This window comes from Anas platyrhynchos, chromosome 9, assembly GCF_047663525.1.
Source record: "Anas platyrhynchos isolate ZD024472 breed Pekin duck chromosome 9, IASCAAS_PekinDuck_T2T, whole genome shotgun sequence".
In the NCBI taxonomy this organism is placed as follows: Eukaryota; Metazoa; Chordata; class Aves; order Anseriformes; family Anatidae; genus Anas; species Anas platyrhynchos.
In genome coordinates, this window is record NC_092595.1 from 4111605 (window position 1) to 4131167 (window position 19563).

General features: G+C 42.8%; 2 protein-coding genes across 4 annotated transcripts in view; one reads left to right on the top strand and one right to left on the bottom strand.

The window, feature by feature from the left end:
• Positions 1–19563, top strand: part of LOC113844528 (uncharacterized) — a 30139-nt gene that overhangs the window by 10008 nt on the left and 568 nt on the right. Inside the window, exons 7-8 of the mRNA XM_072042269.1 lie at positions 1028–7975; positions 8128–8224. Coding sequence (XP_071898370.1) covers positions 1028–1139 — 112 coding nt within the window. The 3' untranslated portion in view covers positions 1140–7975; positions 8128–8224. The remainder of the gene's footprint in view (positions 1–1027; positions 7976–8127; positions 8225–19563) is intronic.
• The window catches only part of GOLIM4 (golgi integral membrane protein 4), a 32544-nt gene continuing 30444 nt past the window's right edge, over positions 17464–19563 (bottom strand). For all 3 annotated transcript variants that reach the window (XM_072042268.1, XM_005020779.5, XM_038183587.2), the window contains one exon: positions 17464–19348. In XM_072042268.1, coding sequence (XP_071898369.1) covers positions 19196–19348 — 153 coding nt within the window. In that variant the 3' untranslated portion in view covers positions 17464–19195. The remainder of the gene's footprint in view (positions 19349–19563) is intronic.

A 19563-nucleotide genomic window follows, 5' to 3' on the forward strand; every position in this document is an offset into this window, starting at 1 on the left:
ACCTTTCTGACTTTCCAGTTGGCTTTTACTTCAGTCTAGTAGGCAGCCCTTTACCAGTGTGATGGTAATGCTTGTGCTTTTTAAAGATGGATAGGCAGATATCAAAGGGAAAGTTACACAGTAAATCTAATATAATGGATTTCACATCTTATTTACATATCAAAAGGTCCAGGAGAAGAAAAGCTGAAAAGCGCTTTTTAACAACTATTAATTATCTTTATGCCCTTAATCCTACCAACTTTTAAAGCAATTAAATATATCTCTCTGGTATTGCTTTTACTGCCAGTGTTGGAAGACAAAGTGAATCATTTTCAAGCCTAGATAAAGCCCTGACATGCCGAGGCTGAGCCCTGAAGTCCTTGCTCACCTCAGAAGGTGCAGAAGCAAACGCCACAGCATGTGGGTTAGGACCCTGTGTAATGCTTGTAGGGGGCTACGATTCCATCAAACACCTCTTCTGAAGCAAACAGCAGTCGTAATGACCAAGGTTAGAGATACTGATAAGCTGTTTGAAAGGAGCAGTATGACAGGAGGTAGAGCCATTCATTTCAGTTTGGCATAATGCCTACAAAAGAGGGAGGACTTATTTTCTTTGTGAGAAATGGAGGTGCTTTGCAGAGAGCCCTGTTTCTCTCTCACAGAAGGATAAAAGTTGAGCGGAGCTTCTTGCAGTCTGAATCTTTGATTTTCAGCAGCCCAGGAATTTCAGTCTAGGCTAACCCTGTGCCCTCTCTTTTGCATTAGACAACTGGTTTGGTTGTACTCTGTTCAAAATGTAGGCACCTGGAGTGCTTTCACGAGTTTGAGGATATAAAAACCGGGCAACAGAATGAAAACTGAGAAAATTTAATTAATTCTTTACCGCATCAATTCTGCAACAAATACCAAATCAAGATTTCCAACAACACAAATATATTTTGGTTATCTTTGTATCCTCTTTTTGGTTTTTTGTCAGTGTCTGTTTTGTTCTCAACATCTCCAAAGAATACTTCTCTCAATTTCTATTTTTCTTTTGTCTCTTTTTAAGTGTATTCTTCAGTTTGCCAAATCTGAAAATACTGGATGGTGTCCCAAAACTACCAGAGGACTTTTCACCCCCAGCTACCAGTTTTTTTCCCAAAATGTGTACTGTGCTCTAGCACTGTGTTCTTGTGGCATCACAACTGTGCTCGAATCATTTTATTTAAAGAATCAATAAATGCTGCACGTGGAAGTTAGTATTTTTTTCTGATCAAAGAGGCATTGAATCAGAACTAAAATTCTTCTGAATGTGTTCATGATACCACAGATATCAAGTAAGTATGGATAAATGACATATAAATAAGGCATAACGTGTATGCTGAGTGTCACGAATTTAATGTATTAAAAATATGGGGTGACTTGCTGGTCTAGGGACTCTGTGTCAAAAATAACCCACAATTATTGACTCCCATTATGTTCACCTAAAACGTGTCCAACTCCAGACCATGTGTCCATTGTGGAAAATGATACAGGGATTAACAGCCAGGCTACAAAGGGAAAAAATAATAGAACAGGCTGTGCAGTTTCTTTTTTTATGTCTCACTGATGTCCTAGTGGGCTCTTTAGTGGGCTTTATAGGTGGGAAAGCCAGAGCCACCACAATCATTTCGGTACTTAGAAAATATTTGCACTAGTACATTTGGTATGTCTAGAAACCAGTGACAAAGTAAATCACAAAAGAGGAAAGAAGTCTTTCATCTGGTCACTGGTGTTGTTTAGGAATGTCTTGCTGCTTAGTAAAGGTTCCTCAGACCAAAGCTACAATGAGGGAAGAGCTGTGGAAGCAGGAAAGGGATTTATCAGGGCTCCCCAGGATAGCTGAGTGCAATTGTCTTTGAGAGGTGTCTGTCCTTGGCTTTGATTCACTTTCTGTTCAATTTTAGATTTTCTTCCAGGCAGCTCATGCTGGTGCCACTAATGGTTTGGGAAGACAATGATAGAGTCCTGGAAAAAGAAGACAATTAACAGAATTGCCTAATTCCAGAGACAGGCAATAAATTCTCTACTGTGTATTGGCTACAGGCGCAGTTTGGTTCAGTTGTTCAGTTATGGAGAGAGGCATAATGGGTGCCCAGCCCTGTGTGCTCTGCAGTGCAATGTCCTGGCCACAGAAAGGCTGCAGCAGCTCAGGCTGTGTTGGATCAGAGCAAGGGAAATGACCAGCTCGAGAAGTTAAGGCTCTCCCTTACGAGTATCCTTACCTCTTCCACAGCTTAGCAGTCAAAACAGTTGGTCAAGATACTGATCAAAATATGAGCTAGATCCCATGGTTTTGTGTGTAACAGCACCTAGCTCAAAATATTTTGTAATGCTGTGACAAGAAAAGTCTCAGGCCGAGGGCTCGTACACAGGAAATATGAAGATGATACAGTCCAACAAGCTCTTACAGATTCAGGGAAGAGATGTAGTTTACACAGGGGCAAGAACTCTGAGATAGGCAAAGCGAAACAGCGTGTGCTGTGCAGCATGGCAAACTGATCCAGATTTATCCAGAACTAGTATAATTCAGTAATCAACATAAACCCCAACTGTTGTGATTGGGAATGGAAAGAGTGAAAACAAAGGGTGAAATATTTTCTTCTCAACCAAGGATGTATGTGAGAAAACACCATCTCCTCCAAAGCAAGGCCAGGAGCAAAAGCTGAGAGGACATGGGGTGGGAAGAAAAACCCCGGCTGGCCTGTTTGGAGACTGGGGAAGGGGAACAAGCTTTTCCAAAAAAAAATGGTCGATTGTCTGCTGGGAACACCCCTGGAGGCTTTCCTCTCTTGACCTGAGACCTGGGTCAGTCACAAGACAGAGGAATGGATGCAGGTTTATTCTTTCCTGAGGGGGAGCTGGTTCCACTCTGTTTTCCTTTCAGTATTTTAATGCTCTGGCTTGGAATCCCAGATGAATCCTAGGTACTATCTGGGGAGCCACGCTGATCTTATTTAAAGTGCATCCAGGAGCAAGAATGCACCGGTAATGTTTGAGTCACTTTGCTGCAATGAGATTTAAATGAGACATTCACTGTCAGCACTGTCACAAGGGAAACCGGGAAGAAAGAGCAATCAGGTTCCAGCTGTTTGGCTGGACAACAGCCACGAGACAGAGGAAGCACCCTGGACACGTTTCAACATCACCAGGCAGCTGGAAACCCCAGCAGCAGGAACCTTTAGGAACAAGCCAAACCAGGGATAAATTAACACACATTTTAGGCTCTAAATTTGATTATTACTATCTTTCCTTTCCTTCTAAACTTACACTCAGCTTGACTGTGACATTTGTTAGGGGGGGAAAGTCCAAGCTTGCCCCATTTCAGTGTTCCAGGCCTGGCACCAGTGAGAGCAGATCGCTTGCACTTGGTCAGGGCTCAAATAAGATTAAGGGGTCACTACAGCCGCTACAAGGTTAAGAAGTTGTTTTGTTCTCATCTCAAAAGATGGGCTTTCGGCCCAAGACTGTGTTGCAGTCATGAGAAACACTTGTCCAAGCCCAAGAAAAGATGTGCCCAAAGCAAATTACTCTTGAGCTTTATTCCTTTGTTTTCTGCAGTTACGTTATGGAGCGGTCTAATCGAAACCTAATCTAAGATTTCAAGAAAACCTGGAAGGAGTGGAATGAAAGTAGAGCCTTTATTTGGCTGGAGGTTTTGAGATTTTATTTACAGTGATTGCACTCTGAAATCTAGAATAATAACAACCACCTGTGAGCTTGGTATCAAAGCATCCCAAAATGAACTGTGTATTTCTGATTACTTACAAAGATACCTTGAGACCTGATATTTCATGAAACTTTGCCAGAACATTCCCAAAATCTTGCCTAACATCATGAGACAGGTCTGGGTTTGACAGAGATCAGAAGTGAGTTCCCAAGTCTCATTATAATCGTCTATCCGTCATTATGTCTCAGTCTTTCAGTATGAAATAAGGAGTAAGCAATACCAAATCAAAGACAGATTCCTGAAAGAAAATGAGAAAAAACAACACTTGTCATTTAGTCTATTTACTATCAGCCTGGGAATTCCAGAGCAGGATTTAAAACATCTGAAAGTATTAAGTACATGGATCTTGGAAGCAGTCAAAGCCCTAACAGAAAAGAAATCACCAGCTACTAATGAGCATTTCTGAGAAGACCCTTGGCTCGTGTATGCATTAACCCTGTACAACATGAAGCACAAGCACACTGTGTTCTTATCTGCCCAAATGATTTAAATCACCCAGGAAATGAAGACCGTGGGTTATCCTTCTCCAGGATTGTGCATTGCAGCCACCAGCACCAGACACGAGCACAGGGAACGGGAGAGCAGTGGTTCCCTGGTTTTCTTTACAAACATTCTCTTTTAGCTCCCTTACACTGAGCTTCAGAGGCTTAAAGCACATCAGAGGCAAACTAGAGATGATCAATAAAGCCTGCAGATTCAGCATCACAAATGTTAATGCACATGGCTCGAGCCATGTATAGACCCATATGGAGTGTGTAACTTGTCAATGACTTAGAAGAAATATTCTGGTTGCCTAGAATTTAACCTGGAAGTGCTGGAGCACAGAGCGGGTATAGGGACATCACGAGTGTCACTGTTTCTGCACTTCTTCCCTGGAGCAGCTGGCACATTCCTGTGGCACAGACGGGGTTGTTTTTCTCTCTTTGGTCTGCTCTGGCCTCTGTTTGTGTTATTTGTGTATCAGTGAAGCCAGACAGTGGTGCCTTTGGTACTTGCTTATTCCCTCACTTAACACAAGTGACTACCCAAGTCCTTCCCATATTTAATTTAACAGCAAAACTTCCACTGGCTTCAAAGCTGCAGAAGCCCTGTTTTCTTCTTCTGCGTGGACGAGAGGAAGGCAGGAAGCAACCAGCTCGCAAATCAGGCACCGGGTTCCCAGAAAGGGCACTGTGAGGCTGTTAACCTTTGAGAAGCAGAGCGCTCTCCCCTTTCCCATGAGGCCCTTTCTGAAGATCAGACTATGTTCATTTGTTTTACCATTTCCTTCCTAACTGATTAAAATCAAATACTTTCTAGTCTATGTAAGGTGGTTTTCAATTACTGCCATTTAAGTTTTGCTGTTCAATGAAGAACTTCAGCATTTTTGATGATTTCCTGGCTATCAGCACTGAAACTAAAAAGGAATGCAGTGAATATACAGACTGGTGAATATACTGAATATAGCGATGTTTTGATCTATCTGGATACATATGTGAGACACAGAGGCACATTGGCAGGAAGCATGGGTGGAAATAAGCTATTAAGATGTCTCAGAGCGTTCATTTTTCATTTGTAATCTATCATCCAAGATACATTTGCTTTGGAATTGCCAGGTACCGTGCTGCATTATGTAATTGAAAGCACTGAAGATAAGGAATGAAGGCCATTGAAAACATATGCTTTGGATAAAAGCAGCTATAAAAATAAATGTAATGACCATACCAGGGACGAGACAAGCATGGATAGTAACAAATTGGGAATGACCAGAAAGTTCTTGAATAGTCAAACTATAGGAACTGTGCAGTCAGCCCTGAGGATTGAAATCCAAGTCTTTTTTTCTTTTTTCTTCTTCTTTTTTTTTTTTTTTTCTTTTTCACACTGATCATTTTATTTTTATTGTGTGTTAACATAATAAATTTCCCACTTCTACTCTATGCACTGTCTGTTTTCTTTCTATTAGATTGCTGGAATTACTGCTTTCAATCTGAGCACTGAGCCGGTTTAAGGATGCTCCTATTAAAAGGAACTGATGATGAAGTCAGATGTTTCCCTGACACAACTTCAATTTCCTGCATAAAATGTACAAAGCTCCATTTTTCTGAATGCAAGGGAAGTCAAACAGGAGACTGCATCTATGCTGGGGGCTCCAAGCCCTTTTATAGTCAGTACTTTTCTCTCACCTTTTCTCAGCATTGCACATCTTTGAGTTTTACCCTTTGGGGTCTTATCCTGCATCTTCTTCTGTGTTAGCTCAGTGCCATTCTTGTAGCTCCAGAGACCTTCCTTGTCTTGGGCCCATGCTTCTCTTGAGCATAAAACTCCAGCCCAGGCTGGGTCTGGTCACTCAGGCTGCTGCAAGCCTTTTGTTGCCTGCCAGGCCCAGCTATTCTCCCAGTTTCTCCCAGTTTCTCCCAGTTCTACCTTCAGGTCCACCACTGCATGTGGTATGCTTGGTATCATGGAGGCAAAGCAAGACCATTGGTGCAGCAACAAGTTCTGTGGATTTAAATAAATCAGTAAAATAATTTAAATTAAACAGACATCCATTCTGTATGAGCTGTCCCTCTTTAATCTTTCAAAGGCAGAGTTCTTCGTGAGGACAGATGTCTAATTCAGGGCACAAGATTATAGAAGAATGAGTTCAACTTGGAGGACATTTAAAATCAACAGTGTCTACAAGATAAAGGATAAGGAGCTTAGACCTGCTGCAGTTCTTCACTCAGCTTAATGTTTTACCACTGATTCTAACTTGGCAGTATTGGCATGCTGTTTTCCTCTGCTCTTTTGCTTTGTTTATTGTCTTTGTCTAAACATTGCAATGCATACAAGCCTAAAACCACAGCTTAAGTTCAAAAGTATAGATCTATGCCCAGAGAGAAATTGGAATATAATGTTAATTTAACTACAAAGGGAAGTGTTCAAAGTACTTATCATGTCCTGTGCCACAAAAATTAGATAAAAGTGTCCTAAGGTTTTTCCTGCGACAGTATCACACTTGGGCACTGTGAACCAAAAAGAGACTCACAATAGCAGAGTGCCTAATTATTATATGTGTCAGCTTGAATGTACCGGAATAATTCCAGGACAAATTTGTCTCCAGTTATAATTCCATTTATTCTAGTCGGGTCTATTTACTGCCCAGATGTCTGCCAGTTACTGAAAAGGCTATAATTATGTCCACACTAAACCTGCCTTTAAATTTTGGATTGTCACATCCCAATGCCTGAATGGGTGAAGGAGCTGCAGTGTCGGAAGCAGGATAACGTTAGCACGACGTGTGTGCCACAACGAGGAGCCAGACCAGGCCAAGGGGATTCACCGGAGGGTCGGACGGCTGGGGACCACCTAGGGCTGGGCCAGAGCCTGGGCAAGGGCTAGAAGGGTGGTGTTGGAGAGACTTTTCAGCTCTACAGCACTGCGTAATGCCTCAGTGGCCCAGAATCTGGATTGCCGTGCCTTGCTTGTGACTGTGATGCAGTGCTCAGTTACCTTCAGGTGTGCAACCACAAACATGGCTGAAAAGGTAACGTCTTCTGTGGTAATTAGTAGTGAAAGTCATTATAAGTAATTAAAGCCCCAGATATCCCAAATATCTACACTTATGGCAAAATATACTGGGACATAGTAACTCTGTGTGTGTGTTTAACATCAAGCAACTTTGCAGTACGGGCAGCTAGAAAGTGCTGCTTGTAATGTGAGAGAAGCATCAGGGCTTTGGGAACATGGCGTGGTTTGGTCGGTAAATGTAAATGGTCATTTCTGAAATACGCTAGGCCTTTTTTAAACAACTGCAGTGGAACATATCTCGTGACAATATTGGGAGAAAAAAATATCTCTGTTTCTGTTTCTAATTATAAACATCTGTGTGCAAGCGAAAGCCGTTTCTGCCTCTATAAGTGTATTTCCTCTATGGGCCTGATTCCTCTGAAGGGCCGGAGTCCAGTATGGCTGCTGCAAGGCCTATCGCTAAGTGAGCTGGACTCCTGACATGCTCATATTCCAGTTGCTACTGATTGCTCCCTCTCCTCCTTCTCCTGCCTCTAAATTAATAAATAGGCTTTCCTCCAGGCCTGGAGCCTGCGCAGCCATCTCCAGATACAAGGCAGCCCTTCCAGTACGGGCAGGGCTTTTGTGAGGCTCTCAGGGAAGCTGAAGACAGGAGCCATGAGGCCCCCACCAAACACAAATGGTGAAGGACATGTTTATAAGGCCCAGAGCCGAAGCATGGCCAGCAGACCAAGGCATCTGTGGGCTTTGCCTAACAAGGTAAAACTTCGTGACCTGAACTTTGGAGCCTGCAAAGAAAGAGTAGATGAAGGCTTGGGGTGTGGAGTGGCAGGGAAGGGGGATCACAGAGGTCGAATTTGTCTTGTGCAAGCACTTTGCCCCTCAGGACTTACTGTGGGTTGCTCCCCCAGCCTCAGCCGACTTGCTGAAGCCCCTTCCCAGCAGTCTGAGGACAGCTACCAACACGCGAATGGAAGCAGATAAGGAGGCAACATGGTGCTAAACAAGGTAAGCTAATTATAACACATCTTTTCATAGACCATAAAGCTTGGGTTATTAATTACTGAATGTGACTTTGTTGGGGGAAAGCAGCTGGTAAACAAGTTTCTTTACAGGATATATATTGCTGAAGGTTAGCGCTCTCTGTGCATTTATCACCCTTCCAATAGTACTGTCTGCTCTCCAACATGGGGCAGCATGCTGAAACACCCTCTTTGGCGATTTTGCTGTAAATTAAGGGTGCATTTTATGCTATGCAAGTATCGCATCTTCTATGCTGTCTGCTGCAACTCTAAATCTTTCCAAAGTAGCCTGCTGCTGTGTTCCCATTCAATCTCTGCTTCTTTTTGTTTCTAAATACAAGCTGACTTTGGAGTGAGTGATTTCTGTGCTCGGGAAGCACGCTGTGGTAAAGAGGTACATTTGTGAAGCCATCTACCTGGGAAAAGTCGTGCCCCCTGGGAATAACTGATGGCAATTCCTGTGCTGGTGATGGATGGTAACCAAATGTCTTTTTTCAAAGTGCTGCTAGGGCTGGAGTTCCCTTAGGACCGGCCTGAATTAATCTTTCTTTCCCCATCCTTCTTGTATAGTTTTAATTAAGTTATAATTCATCTCTTTCTTTAGAATAAATTGTTTTTCTAATTTACTTGGAGACGCATCCTTTAGTCTGAGATAGGGCTATACGGATGGTGTGCTATTTGCAGTAGAGCCTAGGTGCAATCTTTCAAAGAAAACAAATAGGGTTTCTCAGATATGCTTAGCTCTTGTTCTCTTCTGGAGACTGGTGAAGGGCAAATCTGCATATCACCAGCCCATACACAGATCCTTCCCAAAGCAGGGGCTTTGTAACTCTCACTACTAACTGTAGTTACTCGCTATAGAATCTCCTTTTATTCATTTCAGTGTCTAGCTCTGTTTCAACAAAGCACACTGATTGGAAGAGAAGATAGATCTACACAGAATTGGTGGTGGTGGTTTAGCAGTTAGACGGATACCTGTATGAGCTCTGAAAACTTCCACAGCAATTAATATTATCTTGGGCAAAATAATAGGACCTGAATTATCTAATGAGAACAACAGCAGAGAGCAGAGAATCCACCAAACCCAGACCAATGAGCTTCAGTACAACTGTCAAAAGTTAAAATGAATGAGTAAAATAAAAAGTTTTTTTTATTATTTTTTTTTCCCCTGTGGAATGAACTACAGCCAAAAGAAAGACTGATTTCACAGAGAAACACTGATTTTTTTGACAATAACAATCAGCTGCAATTTGCTGCTCTTTCTTTCTTCCTTAAGCCATTCTGGATCCCTCAGTTGTTGACTTTGTGCTGAAAATGTAGCCTGTTGTGGCCAGCATGCCTGAAAGACCCTACCTGAGGCAGCTGCCAGCAGGCCTTAGGCTTAAAGTGCTTTTTCCCATCTTTGTGATAATTTTGGGGGTTCTGCAAATTATTCTTGAGGGCCTCCTGGTGGCTTCAAAGAAGTCCATGTCATGGAGTTCTCAAAGGAATGAAATCCCTTTATCACAGCACTTCTTAGAATGGACTAGATGTTCATTTTAAGGGTGTCTAGACTCACAAGGTGCCTTTTCTGTCCCAAGATACTCAGCTCTAACAAGCACTGTACAACAGAGTACATTCAGCTCCGCAAAGCACCCCAAGTATCTATCATGACCTGTTTCTGTTTAACCACTTTTTCCTACAAAAGTATGAAGTTTCATCTTTCCCTGTTCACTTACATGTTAAATGAAGTCATACCACTATTGCCATTCCTCAGTCTGGGCATGGGGGGGAGCAGCCCCTATTGCTGCGTGGAGGTTTTGCACTCTTGTGTAGCAATCCCTTCTCGCCAAACACTGCTGCTTTCGATGCAGGTCTCACAAGTGTGTCTTGCTGGGACACTTTGTGGTGCTTGGTGCACTCTGTGCAGTGCTTTCGATGGAAAGGTTGTGTTGTAGGAGAGTTCGGGTTAAACGAACATCTCTGGAGGGCCTCTGGCCCAACCTTCCCCAGAGAAGGGAAGCTCCTGTGTTGGAAAGCTGGGCAGCAAACTGATGTGTCTTACAACTGTTCCAGGTTCCCTATTGGTTATACCCAGAATCTCTGTTTTCATATAATCTCTGTATTAATGAGTATGTGAAACATAAACCACACAGAGTGCAGCACTAAGCTGTGATTTGAGAGCAGTATTTAAGCAGTAATGTCAAAGAAATGGTGTCCGCTATTTTGCTTGGATATCAGCTGACAAGCTGAAAGGAATTTTAGTCAATAGGTATTTATCCAACGTTTTTTCTAGCTGTAATAATACCCAGTATAGGGTTTTCACGCACTCAGCTTGATTCAGTAGGAATCAAGGTGTTATATACAGGGAAAAGAAGTTGTCATAGTTTGTTTTCGAGGGCTTTTTTAGTTGACCTTGTGCAGTATAATGGGAAGTTCAGGTTGCTTTGATATTGTACAATGTCTGAGCTAATTCAGCCATCCGTATTTCCTAATCCTTTCACAATAAAGCAAATATTTTTCCTTTATTGAGAGATAACAGAAATCCCTCTTAAAACACAAAGCAGAGCTAAACAAACAAACAAAAAATTCTTGTAAAATTAAATTGCATGCGGTAATACTGAGAAGACATTTCAAAGATGGTGAAGCCCATACAGAAAAGTAACTCCAGCCAGCAGCTGCTGTCTGCAAGAATACTTTTAAAGTATTTCCACGTTTTTCATGCTCTTTTATTTGACCTTTAGTTCAAGGCCATCTGTGCTGAGCTACTGACTTTTCTTGGTCCCTTGAGTGACTGCTGAAGATAGGCTTCAGTATACATAATGAGGAACAAAACCTGTTTTTAAACCTCCCCCCTTCCAGATAACGTATGATAAAACTAATTTAGCCCTTGAAGGAACAAGTCTATTAGCCCTTTGATAGCTAATTTGATTCCTGATAATTTATTGTTCTGTATGAGCTGGGAAAACAGATTCAAATGTCTTTTGGAGGGCAATAAGAAATCATTATCAGGAAAAATCACTATGGAAGAGGAAAACAGTAGAAAGAACAGGCAGAGATAGATGGAAGTGCCTGCCTGACATGGGCTCTGCGAGGATTTGGCAGCTTGAAGGAGGAAGCCGAAGGCAAGCACAGTATCTAGGGAGAGGATAAGGCTAGGAGCTTGGCTGGAAGGCAAATGCATGCTGGTTTTAGGCTGGTTTGTTGTCTTGAGGCTTCAGGAACTCGTGCTTTGTCAGATAAAAAGGTCTCTTCTAATTTCTGTGTGAGAAGAAGTAGGTAATGTTAAAATATGATAAAGATTCGGATTTTTTATTTTTTATTTTTTTCCCTGAACCTCAGGGATGTATATAATTTTTTCAAATTTATCTATTGTTCCCATAGACCTTTATTTCTACTTATGGCCACAAAGTCCTAATTTGTAGAGATCCCCTGTTGGCTTTTCTTGTTGTTGAGTCAGGAGGATGGCACCACGGTCCCTAACTGAACAGCCAGTGTCAAAACAAGTTATTTGTATGGTAATCCAAAAAGAGATAATTTATTGGCACATGCTAGGCGTCTGGCATACAAGGGTAGATAAATGTTCTGCCAGCAAGCTAAGGGAGCAGCAAAGCTACTCGTGTTCGCAGGACATCTTGCATATTAACGTGCGTTTTCCCTCAAACTCAGCCATCCTGCCGGTTCGGTGAGCACAGCACAGTAACCAAAGTCCAAGTCTCTCATATATGCCTCTCCTCCTCTTGTAATGTATTTTGTAGCGCGGCAGTTGCTGCCAGTCTCATTTGATGACTGCCATGTGTTAACAATTTTCCTACCATAAAACCAGCTAGCTAATGCCCAATCTTTCTGTTTTGGTTAGGCTCTGGACTGGGACACAAATTTCAAGGCATGCAGGAGCTCTGGTCTCATTTCAATTTGTGGCCTTGTCATAAATTTCCCGTTTGTTTTCAGGCACGCTGCCTTCCCTCTCCGCGTCTCCTTCTTTAAAGCACAGTGACAAGATTATTAATGGAAAATTTGGTTGGTTGAAGCGTAAGGTTGTCAGGTGGCCATCAGGTAAACCCACTTTGAAACCCCATTGAAGCCTTCACAGTTGGGCTGAACTATGCCCTGTTCCCTCCTGCATCATCCTCATGTGCCACGGGTTTTGGTGGGGTTGGCCCTCCAAGCACTGAGGTGGCCTCTCTGCCATCCCACAGTGTTTTGGGGACCAGACATTGGCCCACCGAAGGGAAGGGATGAAGTGGGACAGGCACAGAGGCTGCGGCCGCGGCGACCGAGAGGCCGGTTGTCTCCAGAGGCAAAGCTGTCAGGGCTGGCAGGTTGTTAGAGACGCATCTTCATTTATGAGCCATGAAATAAAGCTCATCTCCCCGGCAATTTACTGCCATGCAGTCCCATCGATTTTATGGGAATTGCCCGGTGTGTCATGGCAGAATGTAATTCTGTTTTTTTTTCCTGAACGTTTCAGATTTGACAGTCTTTCATTTAATGGTTCAGTCAAAAGCCCACTGAGCATTTTATGGTATTTAGATGGCAGGCATTAGCTTAACGTGGATATTTTAATGTACTTATATATGAATCTTTAATATATTCTTATTGATCTAATCCTCGTGTGATAGCAAAGTGCTTTTATCCCCGTTTATAGACAGAAAATTGAAACACAGATGTGAAAATAACTTCAAATGTCATGCAGGATTTAGCAGCAAAGACTCAAAACCGCTTACTCCAAACCAAGTGTCCTAGCTTCTGTATCACCCATTTCCTTGGAGAAGGTTTATTTGCTAAGGTTTGTGGGTGTCAGGTTGATGGCACACACAAGGGGATTCTTTGTCTCTGTCCCTGTGGTGTTCCCTTGGTCGGGGGGGCTTAGGCCTGGCCCACACTGAGTCTTGATTTACAGTTAGAAGAGATGCAAAGGAGCCAAATGAGGTCCTTGGGTTAAAAAGCCCTGAAGTTAGTTATTAATTAATGAGGGTAAATTGTTGGTAAGATTATGTGAGCCTGTGGAAACAACTCTTGGGGTCATTAAAAAACACACGCAGATTTATTGACTGCTCAGATGTCAGCAAGCTTCCCTTACAAGTGTGGACATCGTATCCTGTGAGGGAGTTAGAACAGGCAGGGAAGGTATCTGCGATTGCTAATGCAATATTAAAGAGAAATCCTCTCTACTTAATCCTCTTATTAGGTATTGCGTTACGTCGGCTGTTAGCGTGCTTGCTACCTGTTGGTAAAAGCAAGTAATGAAGCGACCTGTCAGTGCTGAGGAGGCTGTAAGTGGTTTGTATGGAAAGGGAAAGTTGGCACTGATACGGCACAAGAGATGATGCCCATATGGGCACAAATCTTTTGAGGGATGGGGCATATTTACCAAAAGTGAGACGGATGGCCTCTCTTGCAGAGGATGAGCACACCCTGTGGTTCTGCTCCCTGAGTTGTTGAACGTGGGCCCAGTAATGCACAGTGTGGAAGGGCTTCACCTCCCCATGAAATCAGGGGGAACCAAGCAAACCAAGGCCCTCCTGGGAGGGCTGAAGCCTCTCTTTTTGTTGCTCTGTGCTGTAAGGAAGTTTGTGGGTTTCAGAGGCAGGGAGGTGTTCAGAGGGGCTGAACTCTGTCACGCTACAAATTCAGCAGCTGATGCCAGGCTTGTAATGGCAGCGCACCGCGGTGCTGAGTGCCTGTACAGATGGGGTGTTAATCGGTGGCTGAGTGATCAGTAAACAGAACCGGAGAGGGAGCTCAGCAGAGTCCCCCAGAAAGCCAAGCTGGCAGCTGGCTGGCTTCTGGACAGAACTAGCCCAAGAAAACAGCTTCAGAAGGAAAAATATCATCCCATGCAGGCAAGTGAACAGAAAGGTTTGAAAACTAAGGCCCAACTCTGTGCTGATACTTAAAATACATCCATCCCGTGCTAGATCTTAGACCATACATCTGTGATGCCTTATGTTGTATCAAAAATCCCAGACTTCTAAAACACCAAAAAGGACAAGAAAACTGCTTTCAGAGTCACATTTAAGAGTGGCAGACCAATAGTTCTTTGTGTTAGCTGGAACAAAATGACAGGAAGGTTTGTCTCGATGGGGAGCATAGCGGGCACTGAGGTCAGGCATGAATTTAATGGCCTTTGCTTGAGGACAAGCCCCAAGGAGAGCACTGGACAGAGTGGCATCACCTGCAAAACGACCTGGGGAACAACTAATTACATCACAGTAAGAATCGATACAGCAGGTCGAAGCAGGCTAGCAGCTCTGACATATTCCTTCCTCGAGCTTGCACTGAATCACCTTGGTTTTTAACAGACACCAGGTAATCTGCACAACCTCTTGGAGTTCTCAGTTTTCAGGATAGCAGAGCTAGATCTGCCTCCTGGAAGAGCTTATGAAGCTCTACAAAAAAAACACCAATGAATTCCTTTCTAAGAGACTCTTCTATTATTCTGAAACTGGTCCAATATTCTGGTACAAAGAAACTTTCTCTAGAACAAATCTCAATGCCTTTTCAGGAATAACATGATTTGTGACCTCTCACGTTTATCGCTGCAAACTGTAGTGCTTCTACAAAGGCTTGTTCAATTTCAGCATTATTTTCAATGTTTCGTTTAAAAACATCAAAATATTGATCCTGAGATGGGAAACATCTCAGCCTACTTAGTCATTGCACCACGTCCCCTAATTTCACAAGCAAATCGATTGGATAACATGGCCATCTGACATACTGGCAAGACAACTGGAACCATTTCTACATCTTCTGGAGCATTTGGAAGCCCAAAGTGTGTACAGCAGTCAGTTGTTTCTGCTCTGCCATGTAACATGTATTGCTCCTCAGTGAAAGATTTGCACATTCAGAGAGGTGTAGCGCAGATCTCAGGAGATCCTTCCCAAGTGCCTCGCATCCCAGCGGTACCCTGGTGTTACTCTGGTGCAGGGCTGAGCTTGTAAAAGCTGATAAAGCTGATAAAGCAGCCCTGGTGTCCAGGACTTGCCATAAGGTTGCTCATAAGCTTTCCATGGTGTCACTGCTGCAGCAGGCATTTGCATATGTCCATTGCTCATACATCTTGGTCGGTCCCACGGCGAAATAGAAAACTCCTTTAATCTTTCTTTAATGTCAGATTTCTGGCACGGGCCCTGTTAGCTGTGACTTGAATAGAGCAGTTTTCGTTGGCACCACTGCTGCTTTTAGGAGCTGATGCTGGAGGTGCACCGAGGTGTCTCTGGCAGTCGTCCACCTCGATTTGTGCTCTGCACCAACTTTTCAGCAAACACTGCAAGCATTTGTGTTTCTCCCCAGAAACTGAGTTTACTCTTTGACACTGCAGCATAAAACTGTTAATAAAGCTAAATCTGTGTAGGATTTGTTTGGGGGTGAGGAGCCTTAGGCAGTATAAACAGTCTCTGGGGCCTTTGTGTTTCTGGCCTGTCACAAGAAAGACTGGAACATGCGAGCAGGGCTGCTCCATCTCCCCTGCAGATGAGCAGCTCGGGGTGTGTGCCCTGCAGAGGGCCGCCCTGGGCTGTTCACCACAGTTACTGGGGTAGGACGGTGCCTTGCAGCTCCTGCCAGGAACGATCGAGCTCGTCTGTCCCACAGGTCAGAGAGAAACTGCAGGTCTTGCCACCCGCTTTGACACCGGTGGAATAAGGCACCTCAGACAGATTGTGCATTAATTTCATAATCCCATTTTTACATGACTGTGGCTATTTGATTTTGATAACGGCTAACAGTATCATTTGTTCATTAATTAAGGATGCTGCCTTTTCCCAAATGCCATCTATGACATTTTGTTCCCTTGGCGTAAGGCAGTGTATAAAATTCCCCGTGAAGTTTAACCTTTCATTAAAGCTAACCTTCTTTATCTACTTCAGTACATGGCTACATTCTTAATTGCATCTTGCAGACAAATGTGAAATGGTCAGCACTGACATGAATACGAGCTCCTTCAGGAGTGTAACTCTGCTAACATTCGCATTTGTAAGCCAAAATCCCTGATAAGAGGGATGTTTCCATCAGACATTTCACAAATTCATGGTAAAAACCAGCAGCCTTTGGAGGGACACCGATACAAACACAGACCCTCTGCGTTTGTCCTCTGATGCAGGAGCTCCCCTAATCCTGCCCCTGTGCCAGCGTTCATTTTGACCTGTATTGTTGAATGATGTTTTGAGTCGTGCCAGCCTCCAAGGCAGTCGGCAGCAGAGGTTGGCTGGGAAGCCCTGGGGAAGCCCCAGCAGTCATTGCTGGAGCTGGAGCTGGGGCGTGTTATGGAGCCTGCACGCTGCTATTGTCAGCCAAGACTTAAATCTCATGCAGAGTTGATCTTCAGTCAAGTAACTCTTCTCTGAAGTGAACAGGCCCTTGATAAAGAACAGAAGAGGCTTTCATTAAGACTTCCTTGGCTGAACTTGTTATGCTTGCTGAAGTAAACATTGCATCTGCTGCGAACACTGGCTCACACAAGACATAATAGGATCCTTTGTTCTGTTGCTTCTGATTCTGGGCAGTTTTGTTGTCACTCCGGACTTTTGCTGGAGTCACAGGTTATGCAAGTGAAGCTGCACTGCCTGACAGCACACCGAAGGGTATCATCATAGCTGCACAATAAACATGCTCTGTGCCCAGGGGCCTTGGCAGCACTACGGCCCGTAATCCAGCAAAACGTGCAAGCACCCGTGTAACTTCATCTGAGAATTCCTCAAGCAATTGCTTTCTTGACTTGGGAGGAACAAGCAGCAGCTTATTTTGGCATGGTGATGCTATAGCGGTAGAGACTGCAGATCATTTGCATCTGCAGATGATTTTGGCTTTTTCCACTTCTGCAGAAAAGACAGAAGACAGAGAGCCTCCATCCTCAGCATCTTCACCAGCACTGAAGCTGCCATATGCGTTCTGTAAGAGGTGATGCTGTGTCATTAAAGTAACTGAAGTACACCTCTAGGTGTGAGAGGTACTGCGAAAACAGAGCCCTTTGTATTCTGAGGTGCAGCTGAGTTCAGTTTGTGTCCCTGTACCTTCAGAGCTCCAGTCCCGTCCCCCTACCATGGGGCACCAGAAGAGCTGCAAGAGAAGGGGAGACTCAGCTAAAGCTGCCACTATTGTTAGCATTGGCTTTAGCACAGCTCCACTTCACTGCAAATGCCACCACGGCTGCTCCTTCACCTCTCTGCCAGTCTCTGCTGTACTCCATCTTAAAATATAGCATGAACATAGCATTTGGAAAAATAAAACAAACTGCCATGCTAGTGAAAGTTCAGTGACTATATTCTAGTTTATTGACTGCAGTCAAGTTTTATTATGCCTCAAATAATTAAATACTGTAACAGTGACATTAAAAATACAGGCCAATTTACCAAAATAATTGTATTCTGCAGATTATGTACATATTATACATTTTACAGTATCATGTAAACTTTTTTTTTATACATAAGGTAACTCTGATTTATGGTAACTAAAACCCAAAATACTTGCTGACGAAAATATTCCTATGAAACATAAGCGTTGTGTCTAGGATACTCAGGAAAATTGCAAAAAATGGAAACCAGCTATAAAACATAATTGAGTTAGTAGAAAAATGAATTAAATTACATTCATATAAAAAGTTAAACTAAAAACATTGCTATGCGTCATTATTTAAAAAGGGAAAAATCCCAAACCTTCTCCTTTTATATATTAACACACACTTTCATGGGAAGCTACTGTGCGCCCCATTTCCAGCAACGGGGCATAGCCTAGGAAATCCAGATTCCCATTCTCCTTATAACATATATTAAATAACTAGGGTCTGTACCAATACAAATATTGTATATATTCATGCACTGTGATTATGTTCCTAGTAGCCTACCAAGGCACAATTTTGTGTCATTCCCCACCCCCCTCTCCCTTACATTTAGGCATGCAGCGCTAGAGATGCTCGCTGTTCAAAAAGCTCCTGTAGGATGTCTCTAGTCTGATTTTCACACTAGAGGACACAGAAATCTTTCCAGATTAGACTTAAAAATAAATAAGGAAAAGAAGGTAAAGGCCTTCGTTCAACACCTTGCACCGATCATGTCAACTCATTTAAAATGCCTTAACCACCTCCACAGTCTCCAGAAAGCAGGTCACTAAGGTGAAGGAATTCCATTTGTCCAGTCAAATTTATAATATATTAACTAGGATGACAAAATTGTCCCTTCTGGAGATTTTCTTCGTGTGGCAGCTGTAGTGTTTTGATTTGGCATAACGGATCGTCAAGTCTAAATAGATTTCTAGCTCACATCTCAGCAGAGCACCATTTACGTTATCTGCTATGTAGTGCATGTAATTGAAGTACCTAGGTATGCTCATTAAAATAAATGCATAATTTAACTGTATATAAACAGCTGCCAAAATGAGCAGCTGTTAACCTGGCTGTATTTTGAAGGCTTGTAAAACTTGCATATTTTATAACCGCCCAGCATCTATAAGAGGCTTGGTCCTGCAGATAGCTGGGCATGTGCTTATCTTTAAGGATTTGAAGACTCTCATGAGATTACAATGAATGAAACTGCCTGCAGGCCTCCAGGAGCACTGCAGGTTGTGCCTTGGACAAGTAGTGTGGCCAGCCATTAGTCCCCTAAGTAGTGTCAAGGAAGATGGAACTTGACTAATACAGACTGGGTTTAGGCACTAGATAGATTCCCTCAGACGTTGAACATATCTGAAATTAGACCAAACATCTGTCAGACTTGGATAAGGTGAAAATGTGTTACAAAATGGCCTCTTAAAACATGCCCAGAATTATAGAAAATGAAACCTATATGATGTCTGTTTATGTACATCTTTAATAGAAAAGAAATCCTAATCTAGAGTATCAAAATACTGTATTCATATAAACATATGAGAGCATCTAAATAGAAAAGTAAAAAGTGTAAAACACAAACTTCTTTGGGGAATTAAATATCCTAAAAAAGTTTTTCTTAAAATCAGGAATGTATGTGCTGCAAAAGATTGAGGACTACATCTCCCCTCGTCTACGTGTTTTTGCTGCAGCAGCTCCACGTTCTTCCTCCTCCTCCTCTTCATAATTTTCTTCATGGACTTCTTTCTGGTTGTTCTCTTCTGGCATTTCTTGCTCTTGATCTGCTCCCCCATTATTCTTTTCATCTGCCTGATTAAAAAAAAAAAAAAAAAAGTAAGATTCCATGGAAGTGACAGTTTTATTATAGTTTAATCTTGGGCCATGAGATGAAGTTAAAGAACACAAAAAATGACTCAGAGTTGTTAGAGACAATGACCAAACACAGGAAAAAACTTTTCAGAGGTCTTCAAGCAGCAAAAATGTATGTGGGGGTGGAAGGATGAGCAAAAGGAAGTTCAGACAGT